The sequence below is a fragment of the Coturnix japonica genome, chromosome 2 (genome assembly GCF_054131305.1).
Source record: "Coturnix japonica strain WE chromosome 2, WE-NBRP24, whole genome shotgun sequence".
Taxonomy (NCBI): domain Eukaryota; kingdom Metazoa; phylum Chordata; class Aves; order Galliformes; family Phasianidae; genus Coturnix; species Coturnix japonica.
Window position 1 is genome coordinate 35,086,569 of NC_140664.1, and position 15,272 is coordinate 35,101,840.

The window sequence follows — 15,272 nt, forward strand, 5'->3', positions numbered from 1 at the left end:
GACAGACAAGTGAGACTGCTCCATGAGGGAGGATGAGACTGGATCTGGGAGTGAGCCCAGCTAAGCAAAGCCCTTAGTGTCCAGGAAACAGCCCTGGAATGTCTGTACACTGCAGGCAGTACCATTAACAATTCCAAACATAGCCAAAGATGAAACAGATCCAGAAATCATCCTAATGGTCCAATTGGGAACAACAGGAGAAGGGGCTGGAGAAAAGGCCAAAGACAGAACTGAATACAAGGCTATAACATAAGTCCTAAATCCATTCAGGATACAGGGCCAGAGACAGGAAGAAAAGCAAGTGTACATCTAGCATAGCTCTGGCATGACTCTAAATGATTGTCCTATGCTCATGTGCAGGAAGTGGCTGGAGGCCCCAGGTGAGGGCCCCTGACAGTCTGCAGCCAACTGAAGTTTGATTGAACCAGACTGACCAGATTAAAGAGTGGATAGAACTGGCAAATAAATTCTACAAAGAGGGACAATGGAAGGAAACCAATGAAGGAAAGGGTAGAGGGCTAAAATGCTTTAAAAGTGTCTTTGTTCAGGCTGTGGGATCAAACAATCACATAAGTGGGTAGATGAGCTTTTATAGCTGTAGTGAATGTAATATACTGGAAGTAGGAAAAATGAAAACTCTGAAAAGAAATTACATTCAGTGGGGCAAATGCTACAGAGAAATTATTTTGTATATACAGAGGTTGGAGGTCTCTCCCCATTAATACACCCAAACACAGCTAGTTCTCAGGGATTTGCCCTGTGTTTCATCAGCTGCATTTTGATAGCTTAAAATTAGCCATTAGGATACGCTTCATCACAGTCCCAAGTACAGAATAATAATAATAATAATAAAAGAACAACCAAGAAATGAAATTCTAAGGCACTATAAGAATGAGGGTATACTGAGCTGCATCTGAAATTAAAGAGCACAAAGCTTTTAGTTAAGGTGATTATGATCAGCTGCTTTTCATTCCAATTAATGCATTACTGGTTTTCTTTCAGCTGACAAAAAGAAAACCAAGGAGAAAATAAATTAGATTTAGAAATCTGGCAGAGAAGCAGATCTGTTTTGCACCATAAATTTCAAGTAGGTTTGTTTCTAAAAGATCACTTTGAACTCCATGGAGGCCACCTGCTGCGGAGCTGCTTAAGGCTCTTGGACATAAAATGGCAAAGATATGGGGGAATGTGCTTCATATTGTCCCAGTTTTTTCTTCCTTGTGGTTACAAATCCCTCAATGAGGACTTCTAAACCATATGTGGAAGGAAACACATGCAACAACAATTAATTTCTGATTTGTTTCTCTTTTTCTTAAACACATCGACAATATAATACCTATACCTTCTCTGTGTGTGTTTTGTTGGTTTTTTTTTAACCAACCCACAAAGAATAGGGAAGTGACTTTTTTCAACCAAGAAGTCAACAGTGGAGCCAGAGTAAGAACCAAGGTCACTAGGGTTCTAGTCTCTCTGCCTATTTATCTTCCATAATGTATCTTACTGCCTGTGTTTCTGTGTGCGTGTACATCTACCTTCAATACATCTGCATGAGGGTGATCTGTCTTTTACAAGGGGCAGTCTTGTGCTTGTATTACTCTGAAGGACATTTTTGTTTCAAACCTGTTTATAGGAGGCAAAAACTATGACACCTTACTCTGTATCTATACTGTGCAAATCTTTGCTTCAAGTGAAAATAACATGAAAGACAATTGTTGAGCTAGTTTTAACAGCCAAACCTCTGTGTTGTGCCTAAGAGTAATAATAAAACTTATGTTTACATGTCATTCTGAGCTGGTTTTCTATTATTTTTTTTTTAATTCCTTCACCAAGAATATTGTTTTGAACATACAAACAAAAAACATTGCTTAATAAGAAGACATGAAAATAATAATGCTATAAAAATCGTGTTGTTAATGTCAGTAATATGAACAGATGAAGACTAAACACAGAAGAACAGAAATATTATGATGCTGCAAGAAAGAAATATAACTTAACATTATTCTATATAGCTTTTAATAACAGTTCTGTACAAGAAAGTAAGTATTGCACTTCACACTTTATGATTCACAGGAATTAAGCTGAGTTGATAGCATTTTCCTTAGCATATTTTAAACTCTTATCCAGACTTTATGAATCATTAAATAAAGACAATAAAATTTTCTGTTTTGATAAACTGTAATATCAAGACATGTTAACTTCAGGGACCACTCTACTACCTTTATGCATGTTCTTACCTACCAGAAAGTGCTTCTTTTAATGGCCACTCTACAGGGAATTCAATCCATCTGTCTCCATTAAGAGAAAGAGGAAGTGTTTTATTTATAGTGAGACTAAAGGTATCCAGGGTTGATGTGTTCTGCATTTTAAAGTGATGAAGAGACAACTGTGATATGTTGCTTTCCAAACTCTGGAGTCCAAGTCTGACTTTATAAACCATACCCAAATCGGATGGTAAATGTATCTAGGAAGTAAGAAAAACAAAACCCTATAAGTTAGAAATGAAGATACACTGATACGTCCATAACTAATTCAAAGGAAGAGGGAAAGTTTCTCTTAAGGGATCAGCAATGATGTAGCCCCATTAGCATCAGTCCCCATGCAAAAAGTCAATGGGTTCAAAGGCAGCAGAACCAGGCTGACTGTAGACCCTTACAGTAAGACCATCTTTGTACTCCAGAGGCATTCACTGTAATTATTCTTTCAAATTCAAATTACATACTGCACTAATTTCTAAATGCAAATACTTAATGTCATGCAAATTGAGATGCATTAATAACTATGACTTTATGTTGACAGAAAAATAAGAGTATACTTGATCATTGTGAACTTGAAATATAAAAATAATAATAAAAAAGAAATCTGGGATGCAATTCATAAATGTATATATTTGAATATTTAAAGAACAATATCTGCAATATTTACAGTATATACGTTATTATCTCTCTTCATAAGAAAACCAAAGAAAATGCAAATATAAGCAAGTCTATGTAATATTTTACATCATATGCTATTTGGTTCTTAGCTTGATGTTCCACTTTATTTTCCATGGAAACCGGATTTGACTTGCCGTTGCTTCCATAAAAAACCATAACCAACTTGGATAGATTTTCTGACAACTCTTCAAAGTCTTTTTTTGTTTCATCTTGATGCTTTGTGAAATAAATCCTCCATCTGCCTTCTAAGCAATTAGAATAGAGAAAATAAGATGGAAAAATAAAGATTAAAAGGTATTCCTGATTTCATATGTTAATCAAAAAACCTGAAATAAAATTCATAAGATCTATCTTAGTGTACATTATTATGTAAGAATTACATGAGCATTTTATTTGGTTATAGATCAGCTCCCTAATAAATTGGTGTTTCCCACTTTTAGAAAAGGACAATACTGTCACTATCATTAAATGTTATGCCATATTGTGATGAAAGTATTCTTCCATTATTATTTCAAAACTGATGAATAAGACAGTGGATGCAACTCTGGAAGCTGTACCTGATTTCATTTGCTCTTTTCCTAGAGGATAGGCAAAAGTGCTCTTCCGCTCTTGAATTTCTAATTAAAAAAAAAAGATCAAAGACCAAATTAATATTTTTGTTTGACAGTATCCAAGTAATAATAAATGTGTGCATTCATGCCTAGTGAGGCAACTGACTAAGTTGTATCATTTATATTAAAGATTTAATAGGAAGCGTACAATATGATTTTCTACCTAAGTAGCATCTATATATCACCTACTTAATGAAATGACTCTAGAGTTACCTCTTCAATGAGAAGTGGTTGTAACCTGAAGATTCAAGTGTTTTTCACTTTAAAACATTTGTACAATTCATGCTGCAGACAAATCAGAACTAATGGAATCTTTGTACTGTCCTTTTTTCAAGGTTGATATTCCTCTGGTTTCAGATCAAAGATCAAAGCTATTTGTACACATTAGATAGAGGTCTAAATCAAGGATGGAAAGACTTCTTTCAAATTTCTTTGCCATTTGTTATATACAATTACGTAAAACAAACATACAAACAAAAAGCCTTGAAAACTTTCTTCTACCACATCACAGAATTACTGGAGCACAGAGGTTGGAAGGGATGACTGGAAAACATCTAGTCCAACCTACTGCTAAAGCAGATTCCCTTTTAAGGTTGAGGTTGCACAGGATAGTGTCCAGGAGGCTTTTGAATATCTCCAGAGATGAGATATCTCCACAACACCTCTGGGCAACCTGTTTCAGTGCTCTGTCACCCTCACAGTAAAGTTCTTCCTCATGTTTGTATGCGGCTGTGTTCCAGTTTTTTCCTGTTTCTTCTTGTCCTGTTGCTGGGCACCATCAAAAAGAGCCTGGCCTCACCCACTTGGCAGTCTCCATTTAGATGTACATGAGCATTGATAAGAAGATCCTTTCTCAGCCATTTCTGCTCCAGCCTAAACAATCTCAGTTCTCACAGCCCTTCCTCATAAAAGAGATGTTCCAGGCCCCTAATCATCTCTATAACCCTCTGCTGGACTCTCTCCAGTAGTCCCCTGTCTTTAACTGAGGAGCTCAGAACAAGACACAGTAATCCAGATGTGGCCTCACTAGGGCAGAGTAGACAGGAAGGATCACCTGCCTTGACGTGCTGGCCGAGGATTCCATAGACCTTCTAGGCCAAGGTAAACTGCTGGCTCATGGCCAACCTGTTGTCCACTAGGACACCCAGGCCCATCTCTGCATAACTCCTTCCCAGCAGGTCAGCTCCTAACCTGTACTGATATGTGTGGTTATTCCTCTCCAGGTGTAGGACTCTATACTTGCTCTTGTTGAGCCTCATTAGGTTCCTCTCCATCCAGCTCTCCAGCCTATCCAGGTCTTGCTGGATGGCAACACAGCCTTCTGGTGCTTTGACAACTCCTTCCAGCTTTCTATCATCAGCTTGCTTGTTAGGCTTTCATCCAGGTCACTGATGAGGATGTTTAGTAAGACCAGACTCAAATCAATGTATTCTTGTACAAATAGTAAAAAAAAAATAAAATAATAAATTGTTTTTTTTGTTTTCTGTTTGTTATAAATTTTGAGTAAAACCACATTATATAATCTTATATACACTAAATATACACATTGGGAAAACAAGGGGTTGTATTTAAACATTAGGAAACTTTTCTTTACTGTTCAGTTGACCGAGCACTGGTACAGATGCCCATGGCAGTATTACTGTCTTCCTCCTTGGAGACTTTCAGCAGTTGTCTAGACACATTCTGGGCAATCTTCTCTGGCTGGTCCAACTTGACAGCAGCCCAAAGTATGTTCTGTTTCTGGCAAAAGCTACCTTAACACTGTAGCACAGATAATGTAAAGCATTCTTCTTTGTGAGCTTTTCTTCATTGCTTATACACAGTTTGCGCTGCTACTTACCTCACTTTTATTACGTCTAGCAAGTGGCAGGCAGAAGTATTTGAAGCTTAAAAAAAGTGTTTGAAAGTGGTGAGGTAGGAGTAAAACTTGGAAAAGCAGCCTTTTGTAAAGAGAATAGGCCAAATTTATGGCCATTTACTCCACTGTAAATCTGGGTTAACAATGCAGAAATTCTCCTCCGGCAAATAGTGGTTATTAAAAAGTACTAAAAAAACCACAGTGTTTCCTATATAATGACAATGCTCTACTGTGCAATATTTTAAACCATAACTTGTTTGTAGAAGCAAATCACATAGCTGCATTCTGCAGTTTGGAATGAATTTCTTAGCAAAGGATAGTTTGAGGATCATATTAACCTGTGGCATTTAGAGTTACTGAGGCAGATCTTTTCCCATCGTGTCTGTCTTTTAGCCATGTTTGAGCCATAAACAATGTTTCTGTCCCAACAGTCGCCAACTCTTTCACAATAATCTTCTCCAGAAGCCAGTCAGAGCCTTTCCCCTTCTCAACCATTATATCTTGCAGAGTCCCAATATCTACTGCCTCCAATTGAAAAACATCTACCTGGAAAATTCAGAATAAAAAAAGACATGACTATTGAAAGAAAACCAAAATAAATTATCAGTGTATTTTGAAATACGAAGGTGAGGGGAAAATCAGGATTATTTTCTTCAGTAATCCAGTAAATACCAATAGAACCAGAGATGTCAAGTTTAAAGATGCAAAGCTTCTGCATCAAGCAGGACTCCTTTTGTGGTACTGCAATTTATTGCTACAACACCTCCACCTCCCCAGACGGATTGATCCATTACTCATGCTCACTTCCTGAGAGATTTTCATTATCAAATTTTACATTTAAAAATTTACAGTGACACCATCAGAAACACTTCTTATTTTCAGCAAAATATACCAACTAACCAGGGTGCTTTTTTGAGGAATGAAATGCAGGGTATTAGAAGAATTCAGAAATTGCATATTATTCTCTTCAGAAAGAATGGCAGACTCAACCCCAGATTTGAATTAACATTTTTGAGATTAGTTATAACAAAATTAATTGAACTTAAGTAAAATACTAGACAAAGTTAAGAGTTTAAATTAGTTCTAACATTCTCTGTAGATTAAAAAGTCTACAACATTTTCTTAAATATCGAGAACATTCAAGTAGGATCCCTAAAGTAAACTGAAACATGTCATATATTAAATATTTTCAATGTGCATGATTTTGGTTGATTATAGGTCTTATATCTACTTGCTTAGCTAGAAAGAAGAGATTAATTTCTTGGCATAGAGACCTTTCAAATGTTTTTCTTTATACATTCATAAAATACCATTGCATTTCTATAAGGGTTCATAACTTGTAGAATCTAATGTTATTTTCAATGGAATATGTAGTATTATTTAAAGATATAAAGCTCTTTCTCAAGGTGATTGGATGATAGGAATGTTAACTGTATCATGAGAAGTGTTTGCAACCTAGTTCACTCTGAAGTTGCGTAGCCAGGACAAGATGGCAACAATCGTTATTCAAAGGATCACAGAGAGACAAGAAAGAAAAGCAGACCTCTTGCTTTTTAATCACATATCTGTGTTTCCTGGTCAGGTGTTCCAGGTAAAGAACTGATGAAAGATTTGTGTCACCAAGAATACCAGCTTGCAAATTAATCACAGACCCGTTGAAGTTGGATGGGACCTCTGGGTTTATCTGATCCAGCCTCTTACTCAAGCAGAGCATATTGCTCAGAACCACATTCAAACAACTTCTGAAGATCTCAAAGGAGATTCTACAGCCTGTCTGGGCAACCCATGACACTATCACCCTCATAGCACAGAATCATAGAATGGCCAGGGTTGAAAAGGACCACAATGATCATGTACTTTCAACTCTACAGTTGCTCTTCTTCTGACATGAGGCACCACTGAGAAAAGCCTGGCTCCATATTCTTTGCACAGTTCTTTCAGGTACTTGTAGGCATTGTTGAAATCCCTGTGGGTATCCTCTCTTCCATGCTGAACAGTTCCAGATCTCCTAGTTTCTCTCCAAAAGAGAGGCAATGCAGTATCTTGATCATATTGGTGGCCCTGCACTGAACTTTTTCCAGTATGTCCATGTATTTCTTGTATCTGGAGGGAGGGGAAGGGAAGAGTCAGGGAGAACTGGACCCTGTACACCAGATGCAGCCTCACCAACATTAAGCAGAGAGTTCACCACTCTTGGTGATAACTGCTTGCAATAGTTTGCCTAATGCTGCCAAGAATGGGACCACCCTGAGATAAAACACTGAAGTTAAAATTGCAGATCACATTGCACACATTTAAAAAAGGATTTCCAAGCAACAAAATAACTTCAGTCTTTTTTTTCGTTTGATCCATTTCTAGTGAGATATCTTTAACTATTTTCTTCATTTATATATATATATATATATATATACATATATAAATGTGTGTGTGTGTATATATGTATATTTATGTGTATAAATGTGTGTGTGTGAGAGAGAGAGAGAGAGAGAGAATATGTGTGTTTGGGAACAATTGCTTTAATAGTTTCCTAAAAAAAAACCTGTCAACCTGTTGTTAAATTACTCAGCAGCTTCTTCTATCTTGAAAAACAGTTATTCAAAAACAACTACAGCACATCATCTAACCATCAGGCTGTGTTGTGTGAAAGAGGAAAATGAGAACAGTAAGCTAACAATAATCTTAAGAGAAAAAAGTGATAAACGCATGAATTGCTGTACTGCCTTATGATGAGATTTCAGCTACTTGGTGATTTTAGATTAGCAAATACATAAGAAGGAAATTAAAGTTTTCAGGAGAAGGATATACTCCAGCAGCAAAGCCCATACACTGTAATGACTGACATTATAGGTGGACTACAGGACTGGAAGGAAAGAGGCTGCTCTTTACATTTTTCATAGTTAGATCAAAAAAGAAGTAAAGTTAAACATCAAGATCATAATTGTATTTTAATACCTATTGGATTTATTTGATGACTGAACATTGCTAATCCGAACTCTTAATTTTCTTTAATTGTGACATAAGCTCGATTACTTCTTTATTGTCTTTACCTGTACTGATAAAGACGTAGCATTATGCTTGTATAAGCATATAAATGCTTACTACACTTATTAAACTGTATTAAAATATACAGAGATGGAACATGAGTGACAAACACAGATAAACTTGACAAAGAAACATACAGATTCTTGGCTCAGCTAGTAAAGCATTTGAAGTCCCCACAATCTGAAAATTTATCTTAAAAAATACTAATCTCTTCTTGAAAACAGTTATGCTTATATTAGTAAAAAATAATTACGTCTTTTGGAAACAGATAAAGAAGTTCTTGCCAAATTATAATCCTTATTAAAACAGAGTTCTTTTTAAGACAAGAGAGTTCTCCAAAGGATGACTAATTTAATGACACTACTATCACCATTTCAAAAAAATATCTGCCGTCAATGAACCACTTTTGGAAAGGATATAAGCTTAAGAATGAAGAAATATACACAAATGATTCTGTAGACTGTCAAACTTGTGCTGTCTCCAAAAGTAGCCTAGTTGGGTCTGACTTACACTAAGTCTGACAGTTACTAAAATCTATTAAACTAAAAATTTCTTCACATAGCATCAGCTGAAGAATTTGTGCACCATTCTTTCTAGTGTCCATCCAAAAGCAGACAGTAACTCAGGTGCAGTACATATTTTGGGTTACTCATAACCTGGATAATCCACCCACACATAAAAGTTCTACACATTGTTAAAGTATGAAGCATCAGTTTTCCTTGGAAAAGAGGTATATTTTGGCTGAATAAGCATGAAAATTTCGAAGTTTGTTTTGCAATCGGCATACTACCTCAGCATTTTTCAACATACAATGTGTCCATTTTAGAGTATATAAAAATCTCAGAAATCCATTCTAACATCTGCAGAAAATTCAGCCATGTCATAAATTTAAAATTGAAAAAAATATATTCATTGTACTGAGAATTGTTACAACTGAGGTAAACTCATTTCACAGAAAAGTTTATGTTTTGTCTTGGAGTGTACACATACAAAAGGTAATGAGCTTTACGGTACTCAGGAGCCAGAAAGAAAAAAAGAAAGATGCAGCAACTATAACCGCTGGAGCCAGATGAATGATTTGCCAAAGATAATCTAGTTGTCAAATCGAATCCACTTTTCACAAACTATCTGCAAGTAGAGAGCTTTCAATATAATTTTAACTAATTTAATTGTTATTAATGATTTATTTAATATATTTTTCTGATTCATTTCAGACCACAGACTACTCGCAAATCAGAAGAAATATGCAAGCCCAACAGTTTTGTCTTGGATGTCACAAAATACCTTCTCTCACCTAATTTACAAATGAGGACTTTTTAAGTCACTGGATGCTTAATTCTTTTGCAAAAAGAGAGAAGAAGAAAACACTGAAGATAGATAATCCTACAGGATATTAAAGCTTTTTAAATTCACGTTAGGGAAAATAATGTTAAGACTTGTCTTAGTTACTACTAGCAAATTACATTTGAATGGAGAAATGTCATGTTCAATATTCATAATAATAAATATTTTCTAATTCAGATGGTCTTACATGGAATTTGCTCACAATAATCTTAAAATTATTTTTATATGTATATGTATAGCTCACTCTATGTTCTTAACTAACACTTCCTGGAAGACGACATTCCCCAGTATTGATAAGCTGAGACAGGCAATGTGAGAACCTGCATCATACATCTTTTGTGACCTGGGAGAACTCCTCTTGCAAAACCTGTATTGATGCTTTTCATATTTTTCAGATAGAAAGTTAAACATTGAATAATTCATTAAAAACAATCATGCCATCAATGATTTCAAACTACTGAAAGTTTAATTGTTCTTAACTTCCTTTCAGATTGTCTTTGCTTGTTTCTTTTCATCACTGGACATACGTTCTGAACATTTCCTTGTAATTGGTAATCTAGTTTGGCTTTATTCAGTGCTCTTCATTGTCAGTGCTAGCAAAAATCAGTCTATAGCAGTTACAACAGCTCTTGAAACAGAAGAAACATTTCAACACTATGCAATATTTACCTTTAAAAATGCCAGTCGTTTTATAGACTCAGTATTGAGAGCTGATGGTTGGTTAATGATGATATTCCCAGCAGAACTGAAAATGGCGAGTCAAGACACACCATATGCTTAATTTCATCAACCTTTATGCACTAGTGATTTACCATACTGTTAATGTTACTATCATTTTAACAGGTTTTTATTGGAAAAGAATTTAGTGTCTAGATAAAGAACCATTTCTATTAGGCTTAGAAAACTTATTGATTTTCTGCCTGATTATTTTGATCTCCCTTGTTAATCTGCAGAAATTCCACGGAAGTCACAACAGTTTTAGAATGGAGAGGCAAAATAAAAGCCCCAGTAACACTGAATCTGAATAAGAAAGAGCATCTGAAATGCGTATGAACATTCCTATAGAAGGAAAAATAAAAATAAAAGAGAAACGTGTGTTTTGCCGATACATCCCTTTTCAGATTCAGGTCACTTCCAGCTATGCACTATTCTGTCCCACCATTTGCTTATTCTACCTCCTCTTAAATGGAGATTATCACCAGTTTAGCTGCACCAACATAACAAAAATATCAGCTTGTCTCTCTAGCCAAATTTTAGAGATATAAATCAAATAGAAAAGCCCAAACTATTAATAACATTCACTGTTTAAATAAAAAAAAATGTTTGAATATACACCACTATACCCAAAGACTTAAGGGATGGAGACATTGGTAGACAGTTGCACTAGAAAGCACTTATTGTAGTAAGTAGACTGCTGGTAAAACACACAATAAAATGCAGCATGACTTATCAGAGAGCAGTGTTATCAGCCACATCTTGATTTGTAAACATACACTGCATCGCACAAATGAAATTTATAAAAATAACCAACACCAGCACACAGACAGAATTTAAAAAGTTCACTAAGCAAATTCAAATCCATTGGGATCTAAACAGCCTGGTTTTTGGACTCAATAACAGTCCAGGTTTGAGTTCTGGTTTGACAAGTAAATAAAATAGATTTAAAATAATTTTCTTTGACCTATGAACCCATTTGATTGTATGATGTTTTGATTAAGACAGCGTAATCTAACATTCAGATGACTCAAGCTGGGTGGGCTCAAGCTGACTGTAGAAAGGAAAACAGTGTGTCTAATTAGGTAAGTCTGCAACTGCAGCTGTAAAGGGAGAGCATTTTCAGAGTTTGAAGTGAGGCAAGTTCATAAGCCTTTGCTCTTTAACGTTTTTATGAGCTTGCTGTAGGAAAACAAGATTTCAGAGAAGATATAAAAACAACTGTTAATTATGACACTTGAAGAAGGTAGGTGCTAAATTAAAGAGTCCCATGAAAAGCTTAGTGGGAGCTACTAAATCACTGGAAAGCCTACCTTTCAGTGACTTAAGTAATTAAATGACTAATCTATTCAAGTTGTTATAAACAAGCATAGAGATTTGATTATTGTCCTAAAAACTAAGATTGAAGAAATTTGCTGCAAGAGGGCTGTCCAAACTTAGTCAAAAAATGCAACAAAATCCAGTGTTGAAGAAGTTAAAGATGAAGTGATTTAGACACAAAATAGTGTGATTTTTTTTTTTTTTAAACAAACAAAACCAACCAGGAATATCTAAGCTCTGAAACAACTTTTCAGCTAGACAAGCTCTTCACCACCAGAAGCTATTAAATCTGAAAACCTGAACGGGGTATGTTTTTAAACCTTTCAATAAAGTCAATTTAGTTAGTGTTCCACAGAGGAAAAGTGGCCAAATAAACTGATTACTGAAAAAATGAGGGCTTCTATTACCAGCAACTCTTCTGAAATTTATGATTAAATCAAGCTAATAATCAGCTGTATTTTATCTCAAAATTATCTTTTTCACGAAATATTGATGAAATAGTGTTGCACAGAACTCATTCACCTAATTTTGTCTAGCTAAAAAACAAGTCTATGTAAGCCAATTTGTGAATTTTACTGTTATTTAGAGAAAACATCAGACACCATCTGAGGATAATTCACTTAATTTTTAAGATATGTATCCCCCCCAAAAAATAAAGAAGTTAACCACCTCCTGGAAGCTCCTGTGTTCTTCCATTTCCAGAAGAAACTCAGATCATCATGCTAGAATAAATGTGTACATTATAGGCAACAAAAACTGTGATATGTATTTCATTTTTAGAAATGTAACTTTTTTTTTTTAGCTCTATGTAGACAAAGAACAGCCCCCCCCCCCCAAGAAATTAATTTTAGGGTAAGTTATTTTTCCACTTCTTAATTTTTGGAACCAGAGCTTTACATATTATCTTGCTGGATAAGAATATTTTTATTTAAAACAGTTATTTACACATCTCTAATCCAGTACTTTGTGTTACTAAGAATACTCTGAGTTGAAAGAGACTCACAGCATTGAGTCCAACTCCCAACTTCTCAAAGAACCACCCAAAATTCAAACTATGTGTGAATGCATTGCCCAAATGCTCCTTGAACTCCAGCAGCTCGGGGCTGTGCCCGCTGCCCTTGGAGCCGGCTCCATGCCCACCGCCCTCTGGTGCAGACTCTGTCCTTACCTCTTCCTGCCCCTCCTGTGACACAGCTCCATGTTGCTCCCTCGGGTTCTGATGCTACCCCCCTGCTCCCTGTGAGGAGCCACAGCTGTTGTGAGCAGCCTCCTCCACTCTGGGCTGAAAAAACCGATGGACTTCAGCTGCTCTTCATACATCTCACCCTCTAAAACCTTCAACATCTTTGCAGCCCTCCTTTGAACACTCTCTAATAGTTTTATGTCCTTCTTATACTGTGGTGCCCAAACCTAAAGCCAATGCTTGAGGGGAGACCACATAGAACAGAGAAGACTTCCTTCATCCAGCTGGCAGTGATGGGCCTCTGGAGCATGGTTTATGCTTCTCTCCTCACTATTTCTGACAATCTCTGCCAGTCTTTCCTTTAGCTTGATAATTTCTGTATTTTCCTAGTTTCTATCTCAGTAATATTTCTCTGTGAGCAGACCATTTTACTCTTTGCTTCTGTACTACAACATCTTGGCCAGAAGTCTATCACTATGATTAATACACTTGGGTCAATGGCATTTTGCAATTATTTAATCATCATGTCAGGTATGTTTTCCATAAGGGAATGGTTTATCTACATTTCTACAATAGTAGTATTCTTGACATGATGTGGGCACTTCAGACCAATTTCAACTTCTTCATAGTGGCTATAGTATTCTGTCCCCCATTGATGACCTTCTTCAGTGCATTCTTTTACACAGATTTTTTTTCCTGAAGTCATTCTTATAAATTGCCAATATTTAATCTGTAAGTGAGTATGGAAATGGAACACCAACAGTCACCTCTCTCTGACAATTTTTGTATGTGCTGCAGTTACCATGGTACCAACCTGAGCAGTTGATGTCTAAATATAGGGCAGAATAAAGGATGTATCTCTTCAACAACTAATAGAATGAAGTAAAATCTCATAGAGATTTTACAGTTTCAGTAACACAGAATACTTAATATTGGCCACTTTCTCCACATAGATATTAAGATACTTAAATATCAGTCATAACACATTCAAAATAGTTTACTGCTTTGATAGAACTGAACTGAAAAAAAAAAGCACATTCTGAGAGAGGGAATTTATGGATAACTTACAGACATAGGATAGTACATACAGCAAGTTTAACAAAGACCACCTAAAAGAAGTGTGAAGAATTTCATTTGCTGCAAAGCACTGGGTACCAGAAGCAGTGGGGAGATACAGTAAGACTGAGATGATTTCACAGTGGGACTTGATTTTATCTAAAATGTCTTCACTGAGAGTACTTGGTTCAAGAAAGTGTTTGTAGCCAGTAATATTTAACAGAATTGAGCTGACTCATGAAGTATGAATAAATAGTATTAGGAATTCATGAAACCTGAACTGTGTGAAGAAACGTGCCAAGATTGCTTTGCCTGTCCTTGTACTTTTTTGGAGAACATCAAATAAGGCATCAATGTCATAGCAATTTGAAAGAATACAGCTCTCATAGCACTTGTCCTCATGCTCATTTGCGTGAGTAGATCACTGGAAGCCCAGCCATCCTGATGATAGTTACACTCTCAGACCAAGGGTAAACCACAGGGAGTTTCCTGCTGAATGAAAAATTTCTTGCACAGCACTTTATCTAACAGTTCTTCAGTGTTTTTACAGAAGTGTGTATTTTGTTAAGATACAAAGCAACTTTTCAGATATAGAAAGCAAATGCAGATTTTTACTGTCTTGTAACTCAGCTCATGTAAATAAAAGACCTGCTAAATGAGATAAGTATATCTCCAATTCTCTGCAAAGTCCTCTGCATATTTAAATGTTTCTATGCATTTCTGCATTGCTAAGCTGTTGTTTGTAGAAGCCCTGACATTCTATGAGACTAACAACATATTTCGATGTGATTTCTAACAGAAATACTGTTCCAGTTCACTAGCTGTTACTGTATAGTCAGGGGAAAAATTATTGCAAAGAAAAGCACATTTTAAAATGTCAGAACAACTGTTAAGATTCAGAATGCAAATTCCATGTCTGATATATGCCAAAATCCCCCAAACCACCAAGTCCAGATTCTCTGACTGCAGGGGTGCTGAGCACAATATGTGATTGTGCTGGTACAGAAAGAGACATTCTACACTTGAGAGTCTTTTTGGAGATTACTTATAACGAGAAGAAAACATTGGGAAATTTCCAAGAACTGCCATGAACAAAATGTTGCTGCAAAGGCAGGAGTCTTGCTTGCAGAAACAATTTATTCTTTCACAATTAGACAAATACCTTTAGATTTAGAATTCTATTTTCTCTATTGAATATCTACAAGTGATTT

General features: G+C 35.9%; 1 protein-coding gene across 1 annotated transcript in view; it reads right to left on the reverse strand.

Annotated features, from left to right (window-relative positions):
• The window catches only part of RP1 (RP1 axonemal microtubule associated), a 167,713-nt gene that overhangs the window by 15,572 nt on the left and 136,869 nt on the right, over window positions 1–15,272 (reverse strand). The window contains exons 49-52 of the mRNA XM_085539559.1: window positions 5,741–5,948; window positions 3,491–3,550; window positions 3,000–3,178; window positions 2,239–2,461 (exon numbers count right to left, since the gene is read on the reverse strand). Of these exons, the coding sequence (XP_085395685.1) occupies window positions 2,239–2,461; window positions 3,000–3,178; window positions 3,491–3,550; window positions 5,741–5,948 (670 nt within the window). The remainder of the gene's footprint in view (window positions 1–2,238; window positions 2,462–2,999; window positions 3,179–3,490; window positions 3,551–5,740; window positions 5,949–15,272) is intronic.